The 15297-nt window shown below is 43.7% G+C and overlaps 1 protein-coding gene across 7 annotated transcripts in view; it reads left to right on the top strand.

The window, feature by feature from the left end:
• DENND2A (DENN domain containing 2A) overlaps positions 1-15297 on the top strand; it is a 164959-nt gene that overhangs the window by 78385 nt on the left and 71277 nt on the right. For all 7 annotated transcript variants that reach the window (XR_011648882.1, XM_071215312.1, XM_058297474.2 and 4 more), the window contains 2 exons: positions 3600-3727; positions 5825-5946. Coding sequence is in view for 6 of the 7 variants with exons in the window: in XM_071215312.1 (XP_071071413.1) it covers positions 3600-3727; positions 5825-5946 (250 nt within the window). In the remaining variant the exon portion in view is untranslated. The remainder of the gene's footprint in view (positions 1-3599; positions 3728-5824; positions 5947-15297) is intronic.

Raw genomic sequence — 15297 nt, 5'->3', positions numbered from 1 at the left:
ACTAGTGCTCTCCTTCAGGATTTAGCCATACAATGAGTTTCAAGAATAGCTCCAGGCTATAGCATAGGGGTTCCCTGATCCTTTTGGGGTGGTATGCCTCTTGTCTTAGGCATGCATGTGTGACCCTGGGAATTCCCCGTGTACACAGTTCCAAATGTCCCCTCTCCATGTACACAGTTCCAAATGTCCCCTCTTCCATAGGAAACAGTTTCTTCTTCATGGTCTGGACACTGTATTTTATGTCCTCCAGCCAGCAATCCCTTGACCCAGGCTGCATGACTTGACTGCTCTCCCACAGCCCTTGGTAGGAGGGCTCTGGGAACTTGCAGGGCAAGTTCTTGAACAAGTCTCTCAGAGCAACCACCAGACAGTGGATCCAGACATACATACCCCTGGAACCTGGTCCAGGGATCTCTACTGCAAGCTCGAGCCAGCTTCATGCTGAGCTGGTGAGGGATGCAGGAGGTACCAGATGGGGCACCACAATATCCTACTGCTTTTAAGTAGCTTTCTTGAGTTGGTGCTCAGCTAGTCCTTTAACTGATTTCCAGAGTGTTTAGAAAGCTGTTTCTGCCAGTTCTTTTTTTTTTTTTAAAGATTTATTTATTTCTCTCTCCCCCCCCAACCCCCCTGTTGTCTGTTCTCTGTGTCTATTTGCTGCGTCATCTTTGTCCGTTTCTGTTGTCAGCGGCACGGGAATCCATGTCTCTTTTTTTGTTGCGTCATCTTGCTGCATCAGCTCTTGTGTGTGTGGCGCCATTCCTGGGCAGGCTGCACTTTCTTCCGCTCTGGGCGGCTCTCCTTACGGGGCACACTCCTTGCGCATGGGGCGCCCCTGCAGGGGACACCCCTGTTTGGCACAGGCACTCCTTGCGTGCATCAGCACTGCTCGTGGGCCAGCTCCACACGAGTCAAGAAGGCCCGGGGTTTGAACCGCGGACCTCCCATGTGGTAGACGGACGCCCTAACCACTGGGCCAAGTCCACCGCCTCTGCCAGTTCTTGCTAGTTGTTCAAATCTTCTGTCAGGTCGATGGAGCCCTGAAGCATCTCTGCCATCTTAATTGGAACGGGGCCTTACCCTAACCCTCTTTTAACTTACTTCACCACCGTTAAAAATTTTTAACAAAGAAAGAGAGAAATGGCAGACTATAAGGTCCATTGCTTCAAATGAAAGTTTTTCAAGATAGGAGAAACCCATGTATGTTTAGAGAAAGAGGGAAAGGGAAGGATTTAAAATTCAAGACCTCCCCCAGAGTTCCTCAGGCAGGGAGTGGCCTCGCCTGGTTCCGCCTGCCTCATTGCCCCCACTCTCCGCCCTTGTCCCTGTGCAGGCCAGCCTTGCGGAATGTCTGAATGCGCCAATCTCTCTGTCACCTCAGGAAATTCACACAGGCCCTCTCTCCGCCTGGATCACCTCCCTGGCTAACTTCTTTCTATCCTGTGTGTCTTGGCTCTAATGAGTGACTTTTATTATGAGGCCTTCCCTGACACTTTCCCCAAAATAAATTGAATCCTCCCTGACTTAATTGCTTGTAGTAACCTGTTCTTTCCATCCTTGAACTGAATAGAATTTATAATCATATTTATTTGTGTGTGTAGTCTGTCCACCTCTCTAGAGCATAAGCTCAATGAGGGCAGGGGTGCTGTTTTAATCGTGCCTTATTTATTGAATCCTGAGCATGGTGCCTCACATGCAGTAAATGTTCAACAAACATAATTCATTAATAGTTACGGCTAACATTTGTTGATTGCTTCTTAGGTGCCAGGGACCCTGATAAGCACTTTACAAACACTGTCTTCCCTATTCTTCATCCAGTCCTATTTGTTATCATTTTACAAATGAGAACACTGTGTTTCAGCCCAAGGAAGCCGCTCATCTAAGGTTAAATGGCTTGTGAGTGACAGTCCAGGTTTGTGATCCTAGCACCTGCAGTATTAGCCAGTGGCCCACCAGAAGGGCACCTGCCTCAGGGCTGGAGTGTGGCTGCAGAAACAAAGACACTACACTTCTAAGTAGCCAGCCACCATTACTTAGAACCTAGCTTGTGCAGAACACTGTGCTAGACACGTGGGAAGAAAAGAAAGAAGAGCAACGATGCCTTAGTATGACTAAGGCATCCCACTATGGTGGGATTGTCACCATCTGGACCTGCTGTGCGGAGGACTGAGGGGCAGGACCCAGCCAAGGCCAGCTGAGGGGATGTGCCCTTGGTAACGTGGGAGAGCTGCGTGTTCACCCAAATGCCCTTCCAGGAAGGCCCAAGTTCCTTTCAGAACAAATTCCTGACAAATCGAGTTGGGTTAGCCAAAGCCTGAGTGGCAGGGCTGTTCTGCTACAGTCGGGGGATATTATGGGTTGCTTCAGAGAAGGAGAGGGAGAGAGAGAAGTAAAAGGGAGGTGGGTGAACCTGTGAGGTAGCTGACCCTCCTCCTGACCTCCCAAATTCCCAGTGAAGTTATAAAAATCATAGAAACTTAGGAGTGGAGGTGTGTGTGTGTGTGTGTGTGTGATCTGGAGACGGGGCTGGACTCTACAGTAGTATTGACTGCAGCAGGACAGGAGCAGAGGTGGGCCGAGGAAGCCCCAGACTGCCGAGCCCGGAAGGACAGCCAGGTCTGCTCACGAGGAGGGGCCTGGGGTGTCTCAGCTGGCCTCTGTTTCTCCCCGGTCGTAACCACTTGGGTAAAGAGAAAGGGGAGGCACCCGGGCCTCTGGACTGGTCTGGGTTTGCTGTCACCACTTCTTTCTGATTTTCAGCGTAAAGTATGCAGATTGTAAAAAATTTTGAAAAGTCCAGAAAATTAAAGGTATTATAAAAAGAAGCCAGCAGTCATCCTTCAGTCCTGAGATAGCAGTTGTATGTTTCATTTCCTTCTCTTGTTTTTATTTTCTATGTTTTCAGTTTTTTTACAAACTTGAGATTGTATTTATATATATATATATATAATTTGCTATTTTTTAACATAATAGCATAAGTTTTCTCATAAGTAAAAACCACATCTCATTCAAGCATTTTCCCACCTTCTTACAAAAAAATAGAGTTGATTTCTGTAGGTCTTAGTTTGCCAGAGCTGCTATCAGAAATACTGCAAGCTGGTTTTGGCTTAAGGGCAGGGATTTATTGGCTCACAGTTTTGAGGCTAAAAGAAGTCCTAAATCAAGACCTGGGCAAGGTCTGCTTTCTTCTGAAGCCTGTGGCGTGCTGGTGCTGGTGCTGGCTGCCGTCAGTCCGTGGGATGCCTTGGCTCGAATGTCACCTCTCCTCACACAGTGCCGTCCCCTCCTTTCTGGTTCCTGTGACCTCCAGGATTGCTTTGTAAAAAGGCTTTCGCTGACATGGTTTAAGAGCCACCCTGCTTCATTTGGGCCATATCTTAACTGAAAAGAAGCATGGTCAAGAGGTCCTCTTTACAGTGTGTCACACCCACAGAGATGCAGAATAAGACCATGTTGAATTTGGGGACATAACCTAATCTACCACACCATAAGAGTAATTTTTGCACAAAAGAAGTGTCCTTTTTTTGTATTTATGCTCTGAAGCATCCCAATTTGATGCAAGTTCTTGTTTTTTTTCCCTCCCATCTTGCACAACTCAGGAAGTCATATGAGTTTGAAGACTTACTGCAGTGCTCCTCTGAGAACAGCAGAGTGGACTGGTACGCTCAGACTAAATTGGGACTCACACGCACTTTATCGGAGGAGAATGTCTATGAAGACATTCTAGGTAAGAGGCCAGTATGTTTCTGTGGGTATGAATGTGTCTGAGAAAGGGCAGAGTGGGGATGGGGCTAGCTGCTTAAAATGAAGAGAAATACACACACAAAAACACTTGAAGGCATACATGCACATACTCAAATGAATGAGAGAGTAGTAGGTGGGGTAGAAAAGTGAGTCTTGTGGGATAAGTGAAGGGAAAATGAGGCTGGCACTGAACAGCCAAGGAGGCAGTATCATGTATGGGAGATATACAAGACGTGGAGTCTCAGAATCCAGGGTTAAATCTTGGCTCTGCTACTTATTTTCTGTGTGTGACGTTGAGCCAGTGACTTAACCTCTCTGAACCTCAATATTTCTCATCTGGATACTGAGGATGATGATAGCTACCTTGCAAGGTTATTTAGGAGAGAATGGTATGTTAAGGATCTGGTTTATAACAGACATTCAAAAAATTGTAGGGATTACTGAATGAAAGAAAATACTAATGACCACCTTACTATTTCAGAACCTATAAGAGGGTGGCACTAATATGCCATCAAAATTCAGACTAAAATGAATGTCTACTATTAGAAAAGAAAACTTTAGCCGAGCTCTGGAAAATCCTCTCAGATTCTAAAGTGGGACTCAGATTAACAGGGTTTTTCTGCATTTAAATTTAGTACATTAAATAGTCTTCAGGGAAAATCACAGTTACGGTGAGGCACAAGCTCATACCTGCTTTCTGCTTATTGTGGATTTCGGGAAGAGAGACCAGCTGGTAAGAGAGAGAAACCCATGCATGTGTACACGTGAGGGGCAGGTAGGGCATATATACACATGTAGGCATGCCTATCATCATTAAATACCAGAAGAAATTCTGTTAGGAGGAAGTACAAGTCTTAAAGAAGGCCATATACTCAGCTGAGCTATTCAACTTGTACCATAGATGGCTTGAATTGCAGGGTCCAGGCTGCTGGAGATGGGTTCCTGCCAAAACAGTAGGCTTCCCCAATCCAGAGTGTGAGATATGGATTTCTCTTAACAGGGTATATATCAGGCAGGGTGCTTTCAGATATGAGGAATAAAAAAATCACCTCACACAGGTGGAAACAAGAAAGGGAATTTGTTGGCTCAAAAGACTGGCTCTTTCTCCATTTATTATCTCTCATTGCTAGCTGCACTCACAGCAGGCTCCAGCTTTCTTTCCTCATGGTCCCAGGATGGCTGCCAGTAACTCTCTGGAACCCATACCTTGTCATTCATGCCCAGTGGGGAAGGAGAGCCTGTGTTCCACATGTCCCAGGAAACATCCTGCACTTCATTTGCTTAGCCCAGTGTAGATCAGTGTCCACCCTCAAAGCCCAGGGAGTGCCATCCAGTGATTGGCTTAGGCTTGGGTATGAGCCCTTTCCTGAACTGATCACTGAGACAGGGGTTCGGGATACATGGATTGGCTAAAGCCCTGAAAGTGGCAGTGGTATTAATCTCATATGGCTAAGAATTGGAAGATGGGAAGTTAGACAAATGAAAATCACCCAAAAGAAAGGGTAAATAGATCCCAAAACAACAGATGTCCCACACAAGGGCCAGTGCAGGGAAGCAGACTTGGCCCAGTGGTTAGGGCATCCACTTACCACATGGACGGTCTGCGGTTCAAACCCTGGCCTCTTTGACCCTTGTGGAGCTGGCCCACACGCAGTGCTAATGTTGCGCAAGGAGTGCTGTGCCATGCAGGGGTGTCCCCCACGTAGGGGAGCCCATGCGCAAGGAGGGCTCCCCATAAGGAGAGCCACCCAGTGCAAAAGAAAGTTCAGCCTGCCCAGGAGTGGTGGCCGCACACACAGAGAGCTGATGCAGCAAGATGATGCAACAAGAATTGACATAGATTCCTGGTGCCACTGACAACAATACAACAATGGAAGCGGACATGGAAGAACACGTAGCAAATAGACACAAAGAGCAGACAACTGGGGTGGAGGGCGGGAAGGGGAGAGAAATTAAAAAAAAAAAATTTATAAAAAAAAAAGGGGGCCAGTGTAGGAGAGGCCAGGATGTTGGGTAGGGATCCCATAGGGAAAAATTCCTCAGTGTTCTCAGGTTCTTGACCCATTGCCTTTGACCACAGATCCACCCATGAAGGAAAACCCTTATGAGGACATTGAGTTACATGGTCGCTGCCTGGGGAAGAAGTGTGTCTTGAACTTTCCTGGTTCTCCCACCAGTTCCATCCCTGACACGCCTACCAAGGTATGAGTCCACAGGGAAGAGATGGTGGGGGATGGGTCCCCGGCACAGTGGGCTGGAGCAGCCTGGAGTTCTGGGTTGCACTGGAAGTCCAGGCTACCCTCGCTAGGCTTCTGAATTTTTACTTTTGCTGCCCTAGTTCTCCTGTAATCAACAAATCTTCTTAAAATACCATTTGAACCTCTCCAAACTGCTGAGTAAATGATGGTACAGCCATACCTTGCATACTACATTGCTATTAAGAAGAGCGTACTGACATAGAACACATACTCTAAGATATAAGGCAAGGTATGCTACCATTGTGGGTGTTTAAATAAAATATATATATGCATACATTTGTATATGTACAAAGACATCTCTGTAATGATACCTAAGAATGAGCAAGTGGGTTCCTCTGTGGGAAAGAACTGAGTAGCCAGAAATCAGAGTAGGAGGCTGACTTACTTTTTACAGAATATGCTTTTGAACCTTTTGGAGTTCTGTTCTATGTGCATATATACATAATATAATTGTATTCATGTGCACAATTATGATATTGATCCATTGCCTACAGGATTGCATTCATATTCCTTAGTTTGGCATTAAAAGCCCTTCATAGTTGATCCCTGGCCGTGATTACTATTTGCCTATGATTCCTACATACAAAAGCTCCCTTCCAGCCAGACCCTCCTAATGCTGTTCTGATAGTATAGGCCCAGGTTCGGCAAACTCTTTTTGTAAAGGTCCAGAGTAAACATTTTAGGTTTGTGGGGCATCCAATCTCTGTGGTAGCTACTCAACACTGTCCTTGTAGTGTGGAGCTACAGACAATATGTAAATGAAAGCACAAGACTGGACATTCATGGACCCCAAAATTTGAATTTTAGGTAATTTTCGTGTGTCAAGAGATATTAATTTATTATTTTTTTCAGCCATTTAAAAATGTAAATACTATTCTGACTGACCACCTGTTCAAACACTGTTGGTGAAAATAAATAAATTTTTAAAAATGATTAATTAATTAATTGATTTTAAAACCTAATCATCCAAGTTGTTGACTTGGATGTTGTCCAGAGGCTGTAATTTGCCAGTCTCTGTGCTGGGGCACTTCTACCTCTGCCCTCGGCCTTTACCTGGACCTAAGGCCCAGCTCAGTCATGTCTCCTTTACAAAGCTTCCCAGGTAATCCTGGCCCCTGAGACTTCTTCACTTCCAAATCACTTATTAACACTCAGAGCTCAATCATTTCACACCAAATTACTTACCTCCTTGTGACATCAATTATGTTGATAATTCAAATTATGAGTAAAGTCATATAATGTGTCTTGAAAACAGCTCCTCAATTAGAGGATAAATTCCTTAAGAAATTATGTGTTTTGTTTTTTGTGTCTCCTGTAAGGCCTAGCAGTAGTTATGTAATATTCAGTCATCGGAGAAATTAAATGAAGGGCAGATCCAACCTGCAAGTGTCAGCTTAAATCCCATCAAGGATCTGTTTCCAGACTAAGAAAAGAAGCCATCTTCTTCTTAGCGTTCCGCAGGGTCAGCATTTGCTGGCGGGTGGGGGTGTCTTCTTACAAGGCATGCCTTTTGTGCTTGATGTTCACAAAGGGAATCTTGTTTTTTCTTTAATCCCTCAGGGATATCTTTATTTTACTTTTTTTTAAGGAGGTTAATGGGTATTGAACCCAGGACCTCGTATATGGGAAGCAGACACTGAACCACTAGAGTTACTTGGACTTCCCAACAAAGGGAATCTCTCTGTTCCCCATCTTCCTGAAAAGAGGTGAAGATATAATGTATCATGAAGGCTGTATCTTACAGACCCAAACCACTTGCTACAATACTTGCCATTTTTCTCATATGGAAAAGAGTATCATCATGAATAATCCATGATACCCAATAATCAGCAAGTGGCTTCGACTTGCCTATGAAATGTGTTTATTGTTTTCATTGATATATGGATATCTTCAACATTTAAGAAATCCTTCTTGTGTGATAGCAGATCCATATCGTAAAGGCCTGACATAGAAGAGGGAAGAAAGCTGCTGCCCTGGTCTGCTCCCTTAAGGTCCTACTTCATGCAGGGAGTGAACTGCCTCACTTCTCAGGAACAATAAAAACCATCTGCCCAAAGCAGCTCTGCATTCAGAGCAGGGCACTCCTCCCTCAGCCAAAAATAAAGGCTTAAAATCCCTTTTCCTCCTGTTCCTGCAAAGCTAGAGAAAACCAGCCACCTCTGTTAACAAAACATGTAAACACTGTAGGTAATAATGTCAACAAGAATTTGAAACCCCAATGCAACTATCCTGAAAAAAGATGTGAAAAAAATGCATGTCTGATTGCCACTGATACAGGCTGGTGGGGCCTTTTCAAGTCATCAGCAGGGTGCCGTGTCTGCGCTCATTACTCCACTCTCCCACATCCAAGTGTCTGGTTTGCACCCCCTCTTCTGGGGAACAGCTGCAGACCTCTCTGCTTCCTCCGTTTAGCTCATCAAATATTCATTGGGCATCTGCTGCATCTGGGCTGCATCTGAGACCTTAGAACTGGCTGAAGCAATCCCTCTTTATCCACTTCTTCTGGAGCCTCTACCAGCCACAGAAAGTCCTACGATGGCTTTTGGACTTTCCATTTAATTAAATTATGCCTAGTCCCAGTAGGAAGGGAAGGGTTGGTTGGTCAGACTTTCCACAGAAAGGAGCAGACATCTGCAGCTGTGGCAGATGAGAATGCTTATTAACACAAAATGCAAGCTCCTGCGAAGGGATCGTTTTCTTTCCTGCTTCATGTTACCCCATCATTTCCAAACCTAATACAGCATAGTGAAGATGATAGGAACTAATTTTTATAATAAAGGAAATCTAGGCTAATATGAAATATTATTTTTTTTACTGTATTGACACCCAAGAGGAAAAATATATCACTCTTAGCATTCTCTAGTTGCTCATATAGCCCAGCCACACCATCTCACACCAACAAATCATATGTCACTTAGCTGTACCTATAGAGAGGCAGTACATGCTTAAGTATGAAGGTTCTAGAGCCTGACTGCCTACATTGGAAACTTGCCCATGCCCCTTGCCAGGGCAGGTTATATAAGCTACATGTGTTAGTTTATTCACAGGTAAGATGGGAATAATAATGGTATATGGCAGGAAGTGGATGTGGCTCAACTGATTGGGCTTCCCCTACCATATGGGAGGACCTGAGTTCAATCCCTGGGGCCTCCTGGAGAAAAAAAAAGAAGAGAAAGTGTACCTGCATGGCAAGCCGAGTGCCCGCCCAAGCCCACATGGTAAGCCAGTGCCCTCATGACAAGCCCAGCACCTGCGCAGTGAGCCAGTGCCCATGCAAGTGAGTCAGTGCCTGCACAAGTGAGTCACACAACAAGATGACTACGTAACAGAAAAGAGACGAAGGGGAGAGTCAAGGTGATGTGCAGCAGAGACCAGGAACCGAGGTGGCACATTTGACAGGGAACCTCTCTCCACATCAGAGGTCCCCAGGATCAAATCCTAGAAGAGAAAAAATAAGAGAAGACAAAAAGAGAAACAGATACAGAGGATCACACAGTGAGTGGACACAGACAGCAAAAACAGCAGGGCGGGGGGAGCGGGGGGCGGTAAATAAATCTTAAAAAAATAATGGTATATGGCCTGTAGGGGTCTTATGAAGGTCAAACAAATTAATATTTTTAAAACACTTAGACTAGTGTCTGCAATGTATATTCTTTGTATGCGTTTGCTAAATAAGTAGCTCTATGCTTTCCAGTATGTTGTTTATATTTAAAAATAACCTCCCTTTTTTTCCTGAAAACAAAACATTCTCATTGTAAAAATAATTTTTAAAAATATTGACAAGTGTAATGAAGAAAATAGTAAAACACATCCATAATTGAGAATTTTTATTCTTTTTGCCCACCTGTATTTTCTAATTTTTTCTATGGTAGATTTATATTATGTGTGTGTGTGTTTTAAAGGTCTTTTGAAAAATTGGATACACTCCCAACACCTAGAGGTAACTGTTGACAGAAATTTGATTTATGTTCTTCTAGACTTTTTTTTCCCTTGCACTATTTGTCTATGTGTACATTAAAAAAATAATAATACAGGCCATTTAATCTATAAATCTATAAAATTGTTGGGTGCAAAGTATAAACCATAATGTATACTATAGACCATGGGAAAAGATAAGACAACTTCATTTCAAAAAACTGGTTTGGGATCATATTGTATATTAAATTTATCTTTTATATTTACCATGAGCATTTCCACATGTCATTAACTTCTTTTCAAAAACAATTTTTATTGACTTCATGGTATTCCATCATTTTTAATGTACTATAATTCATTCATTGAGCCCTAGTTAGAATGTGCAGATATACCTTTCTATGTATTTCTATTACATGTGTATATTTAAAGGAGTGTCTGTTTTCATGTAAATACATGTATTTGTAGGTGAACATGAGCACGTGTGCATGTTTGTGTGAATGGCAGCTGAGTACTTCCTAGGGGAAGGTGTCTTATAAGAGAATAGGAATGAGGTTAAGATGGGTGAGGAGGAGATGACATTTTTTATCAAGGACCCCTTTAGTTGCCTGCTGTCAAATGTCCCCGAGGCAGTAAAGGTGGGGATGATAAAGGGCAGGAAGGGGTAAGCCTTCAACCCCTTGGGCCACCATTCACAGTCAAGAAGGGCGAGTGAACCCAGCTGGCACCCAGAAGAGGCCTCTGTGGAGGCACCCAGTCTCCTTGCTGCGGCCTCCTCTTCACCAGGATGCTCCCAGGCCGGGGCTGCTGTACGCAGTGCCCTGAAATAACTTGAGGCTTCAGCCAGGCGGTCAGACTTTAAAGCAAACGTGTCCTTGTCTGCTTTTGCATTTTGGACACTGCTGATCTGTTGTTGTGCCCATTGTGAGTTGACTGCCTCTAAGAGTAGGAAGACTCGGCCTCTGAAACAGAGCAAGGCCCCTGAGGGTAAACACACAACGAGTTTGGGTATGTTATCACCGGGGGTCAGTGTGCTGCTGGGAGGCTCTGCTCCAGACCTCCAAGTCTTTGCTTGTTGATCACTCAGACATAATCATCCTTAGGGTCCTGCAGTGATTTCCATTTATAGATTGATTGATTGACTGATTGCTGTTTTTGCTGTGTCCATTTGCTGTGTGATCTTTTGTATCTTGCAGTTCCTGGTTTCTCCTGCATTTTACCTTGACCCTCCCCTTCATCTCTCTTTTGTTGCGTCAACATCTTGCTGTGTTACTCTCTTGAGTGAGCACTCAAAAGGCTCACCACGTGGGCACTGGCTCGCCCTGCAGGTGCACTTTCTCTTCTTCTTTTTCACCTGGAGGCCCCAGGGATGGAACCCAGGTCCTCCCATATGGTAGGCGGAAGCCCTGCCAGTTGAGCCACATTCGCTTCCCTGATTTCCCTTTTGTACTACAGTTCAGGGATTGGCATACTGTGGCCAGAAGGTCAGCTGCCTGATTTTGTAATAAAGTATTGTTAGAATGCAGATGGACTCATTCATGTACCTGTTGTCTATGGCTGCTTTTGCCCTATAATGGCAGAGTTGAGTAGTTGGCATAAAGGCCATATGACCCTCAAAGCCTAAATATTTACCATCTGCTCCTTGAAGAAAAAGTTTACCGACGCCTGCTATGTCCAAGATTCATTTTCAGAAGCCTTCAGCAGTCAATCATTATTCTGTCATTTCTTCCCATCCTTTTCTCTGCCCCCTTCTCAGCCACAAACACTCTCTTTGGTCTACTTGGCTCACCCTCACTACTAAACCTATTCCCAAATTGCGTGGTATATTTATAACACTCTCCCCTACAGCCTACTAAGTCTTCTCCTTGTGTCAGTTGAGTAGCTACCAAAATTCTACCCTCTAGAAAGCTCTCTGAACATTTGGTGTCTTATTTTGGGTGCTCTGGGATGCACTCAGTCGTGTGACCACAGCCTCCACCAGGAGTCCTGGCATCCTTTAGAAAGTTGTTTGCTATGTTTTGATTCCTTCTCTGTCTTCTTTCTTCTTAGGCTTTTTCACAGATCAAATCTCCCTTGAACAAATACTACCATAATCTAAATCTCTAACAAAAAACAGACACCTGCTTTTTTGCCAAACATTTGATATGAGATTCCAATGCAGTGAAAGAATTACAGCCATTTCTTTGGACTTCATTGCAGATGGAACTTGACCTTTAAGAAGGATTGCCAAAAAAAAAGGACTGCCACTAGTCCTACTTCTGGAGCAAGTTTGATTATTAACATGCCTCTAGCAACCAAGCCAGGCTGGCTGCTTCTTCTACTCAGTGTTTGCAGTAGTAAGTAATTTATGGCTCCATGTAGACCCATGGCAAAACAATTGCAACAGGGCACTTAGGAAGGCTAGGAAACTTTATTCCTAGAAATCTTGTAACAGGAAAAGTTTAAATTATAATTGTTACATTCTACTTGGTATGACACGAGAGTGGAGAAATTATGGAACAAAATAGGCCTATTTTATGAGGGTTTAATATGCAATCAATGTGGCATTGTATGTTGATAGAGGACAGGCTTGTTCATTAAATGAAATACAGATAAATTAACAGGAAAAAAATCGATTTAGGTTAATATACAATGAATTGAATTATTGATGGATAAATGAATAAAATATAGCCAAAGCAAACCAAAAAAGTCCAGAAGAAAGTAGAATTCAAGATTTTTTGGGAGCAGATATAATTCAGTGCTTGAGTGCCTGCTTCCTATATATGAGGGCCCAGGTTCAACCCCAATACCTCCTAACTAACTAAATAAATAAATAAATAAAACTTCCAAAAGGAAGTAGAATTTTCTAGACAAAGAAATAAGATATCAAGTCAATTACAAAGGGAAAGACTGTCAGATCTTAGTATATTGAAAAGTTATATATATATTACTTTATGTATCATTGATGTGGAGACAGTGGCCACAGGCGTTGCTAAGGGCAGGGAGAGGGAAGAAGTGTGATATGGGGACATTTTTGGGACTTGGCGTTATTCTGGATGATATTGCAAGGACAGATGCAGGACAGTATATGTCCTGCCATAACCCACTGAAGGGCTGGGGGAAGAGTGTAAACTGTTATCCATGTGGTGCGGCAGTGCTCCAAAATGTATCATCAAATGCAAAGAATGTGCCACACTGATGAAAGAGGTTTTGATGTGGGAGGAGTAGGGGGTAGGGAGTGGGATATATGGATATATTTAACGCTTATATTTTTTAATGTAACGTTTTATGCAATCTGTGTATCTTTTTTAAAAATAGACAATAAAAAATAAAATTTAAAAAAAGTTACGTAAGGAGCAGATGTGGTTCAAGCGGTTGAGTGCCTGCTTCCCACATGGGATGTCCTGAGTTTGGTTCCCAGTGCCTCCTAAAAACAAAAATAAACAACAAGCAAACAAATGAAAAAACCAACTCAGGAGAGCCAATGTAACTAAGTAGTTGAGCTCCATCTTCCCACATATTAATTCCCAGTTGCAATCCCTGGCCCAGTAACATACCGAAAAAAAAAAAAAAGTTACGTAAAAAATTCCGTGTAACCAAAGTAAAAATACAAACAAACCACACTGCAAAATCACATTTGCAATTCCAGATTGTGAGAAGACAACAGAGTGGGGAACTGTAGGACTCAGTCTTTACCAAAAGAACTATTAAATAGGCAGGAACTGTCTGAAACAACTATTTAGAAACTCAGGAGGCCAAAAGAACACTGTATGGTTTCCAGGCAAGAGTGGAAGAGGCTGATAAATTGTGGTAAAGAACTGTAAATTGGTCCTTCTACACAATGGCTACTGGTGCCCAACCCCCACTCTCACAGCAGACTGCCATGGGGTCCAGCCTCTGGCCAGCGCACTGGTGACAGAAAGGTACATAAAAATCATCTTCCTGGGAATGGACGTGGCTCAAGCAGCTGAGCACCCACCTCTCACATGGGGGGCCCTGGCTTTGGTTCTCAGTGCCTCCTAAAGACAGGCAGCAAGCAGACATCAAACAAAACCAACAAGCAGACAATGAGTAAAAGCAATGAGCAGACAACAAGAAAAAACAAGCAAGGAGCAGATGTGGTTCAAGTAGCTGAGTGCCTACCTCCTACATGGGATGTTCCAGGTTTGGTTCCCAGTGCCTCCTAAAGAAAAAAAAAATCATCTTCCACAAGAACAGAGGTGGGTGTATTAGTCAGCCAAAGGGGTGCTGATGCAAAATACCAGAAATTGGTTGTTTATTTGTTTATTTATTTATTTAAATTTATTCCCCCCCCCCAAGTTGTCTGCTCTCTCTGTCCATTCTCTGTGTGTTCCTCTGTGACTGCTTCTATCCTTATTAGTGGCACCGGGAATCTGTGTTTCTTTTTGTTGCGTCATCTTGTTGTGTCAGCTCTCCGTGTGTGCGGTGCCATTCTTGGGCAGGCTGCACTTTCTTTTTCACCAGGCGACTCTCCTTATGGGGTGCACTCTTTGTGCATGGGGCTCCCCTACACGGGGGACACCTCCCCGTGGCAGGGCACTCCTTGCGCGCATCAGCACTGTGCGTGGGCCAGCTCCACACGGGTCAAAGAGGTCCGGGGTTTGAACCGTGGACCTCCCATGTGGTAGGTGGATGCCCTATCCATTGGGCCAAGTCCACTTCCCTGGTTGTTTTTTATAAAGGGTATTTATTTGGGGTAGGAGCATACAGATAACAGGCCATAAAGCATAAGTTACTTCCCTCACCAAAGTCGATTTGGAGGAAGATGGCCACCCACGTCTGTGAGGGTTCAGACTTCCTGGGTTCCTACATTCCTGGGGCTTGCTTTTCTCTGGGCTTAAGGTTCCTTTCTTCCCAGGGCTGGCTTCTCTTTCCTCTGTGAGCTTACTTGCCAAGGCTCCAGCTTAAGTTTTTAGCATCAAACTCCAACATCAGAAACCCTCAACTCTGTTCTTTGCCATGCCTTTTATCTGTGAGTCCCCACCCAGCAAGGGGTGGGGACTGGGTGGGGATTCAACGCCCTAATCATAACTCAGTCATGCCCAGGTACAGATCAGATTACATGCATAATCCAATATCCATTTTTGGAATTCATAACCATACAAACTGCTACAGTGGGCATGGCTGATGACTAATCATGGATCTTTTTAAAAAAGTTTTATTGAGATATATTCATATACCATACAATCTGTCCAAAGTGTAAAATCAATGGCTTTTAGTATAATCACAGTGTTGTGCATTCATCACCACAAAAAATTTTAGTGCAGTTTTCATTACTCCAAAAAGAAAAACTCCACACCTCTTAGTAGTCACCTCTGAATTCCTCTATCCTTCCCTAGCCCTACATAGCCATTAATCTAATTCCATCTTTATAAAGTGATTT

This window comes from Dasypus novemcinctus, chromosome 5 (genome assembly GCF_030445035.2).
Source record: "Dasypus novemcinctus isolate mDasNov1 chromosome 5, mDasNov1.1.hap2, whole genome shotgun sequence".
Lineage (NCBI taxonomy): Eukaryota > Metazoa > Chordata > Mammalia > Cingulata > Dasypodidae > Dasypus > Dasypus novemcinctus.
Note: the sequence above shows the minus strand (reverse complement) of the source record. Positions and strands in the feature narration are given on the sequence as shown.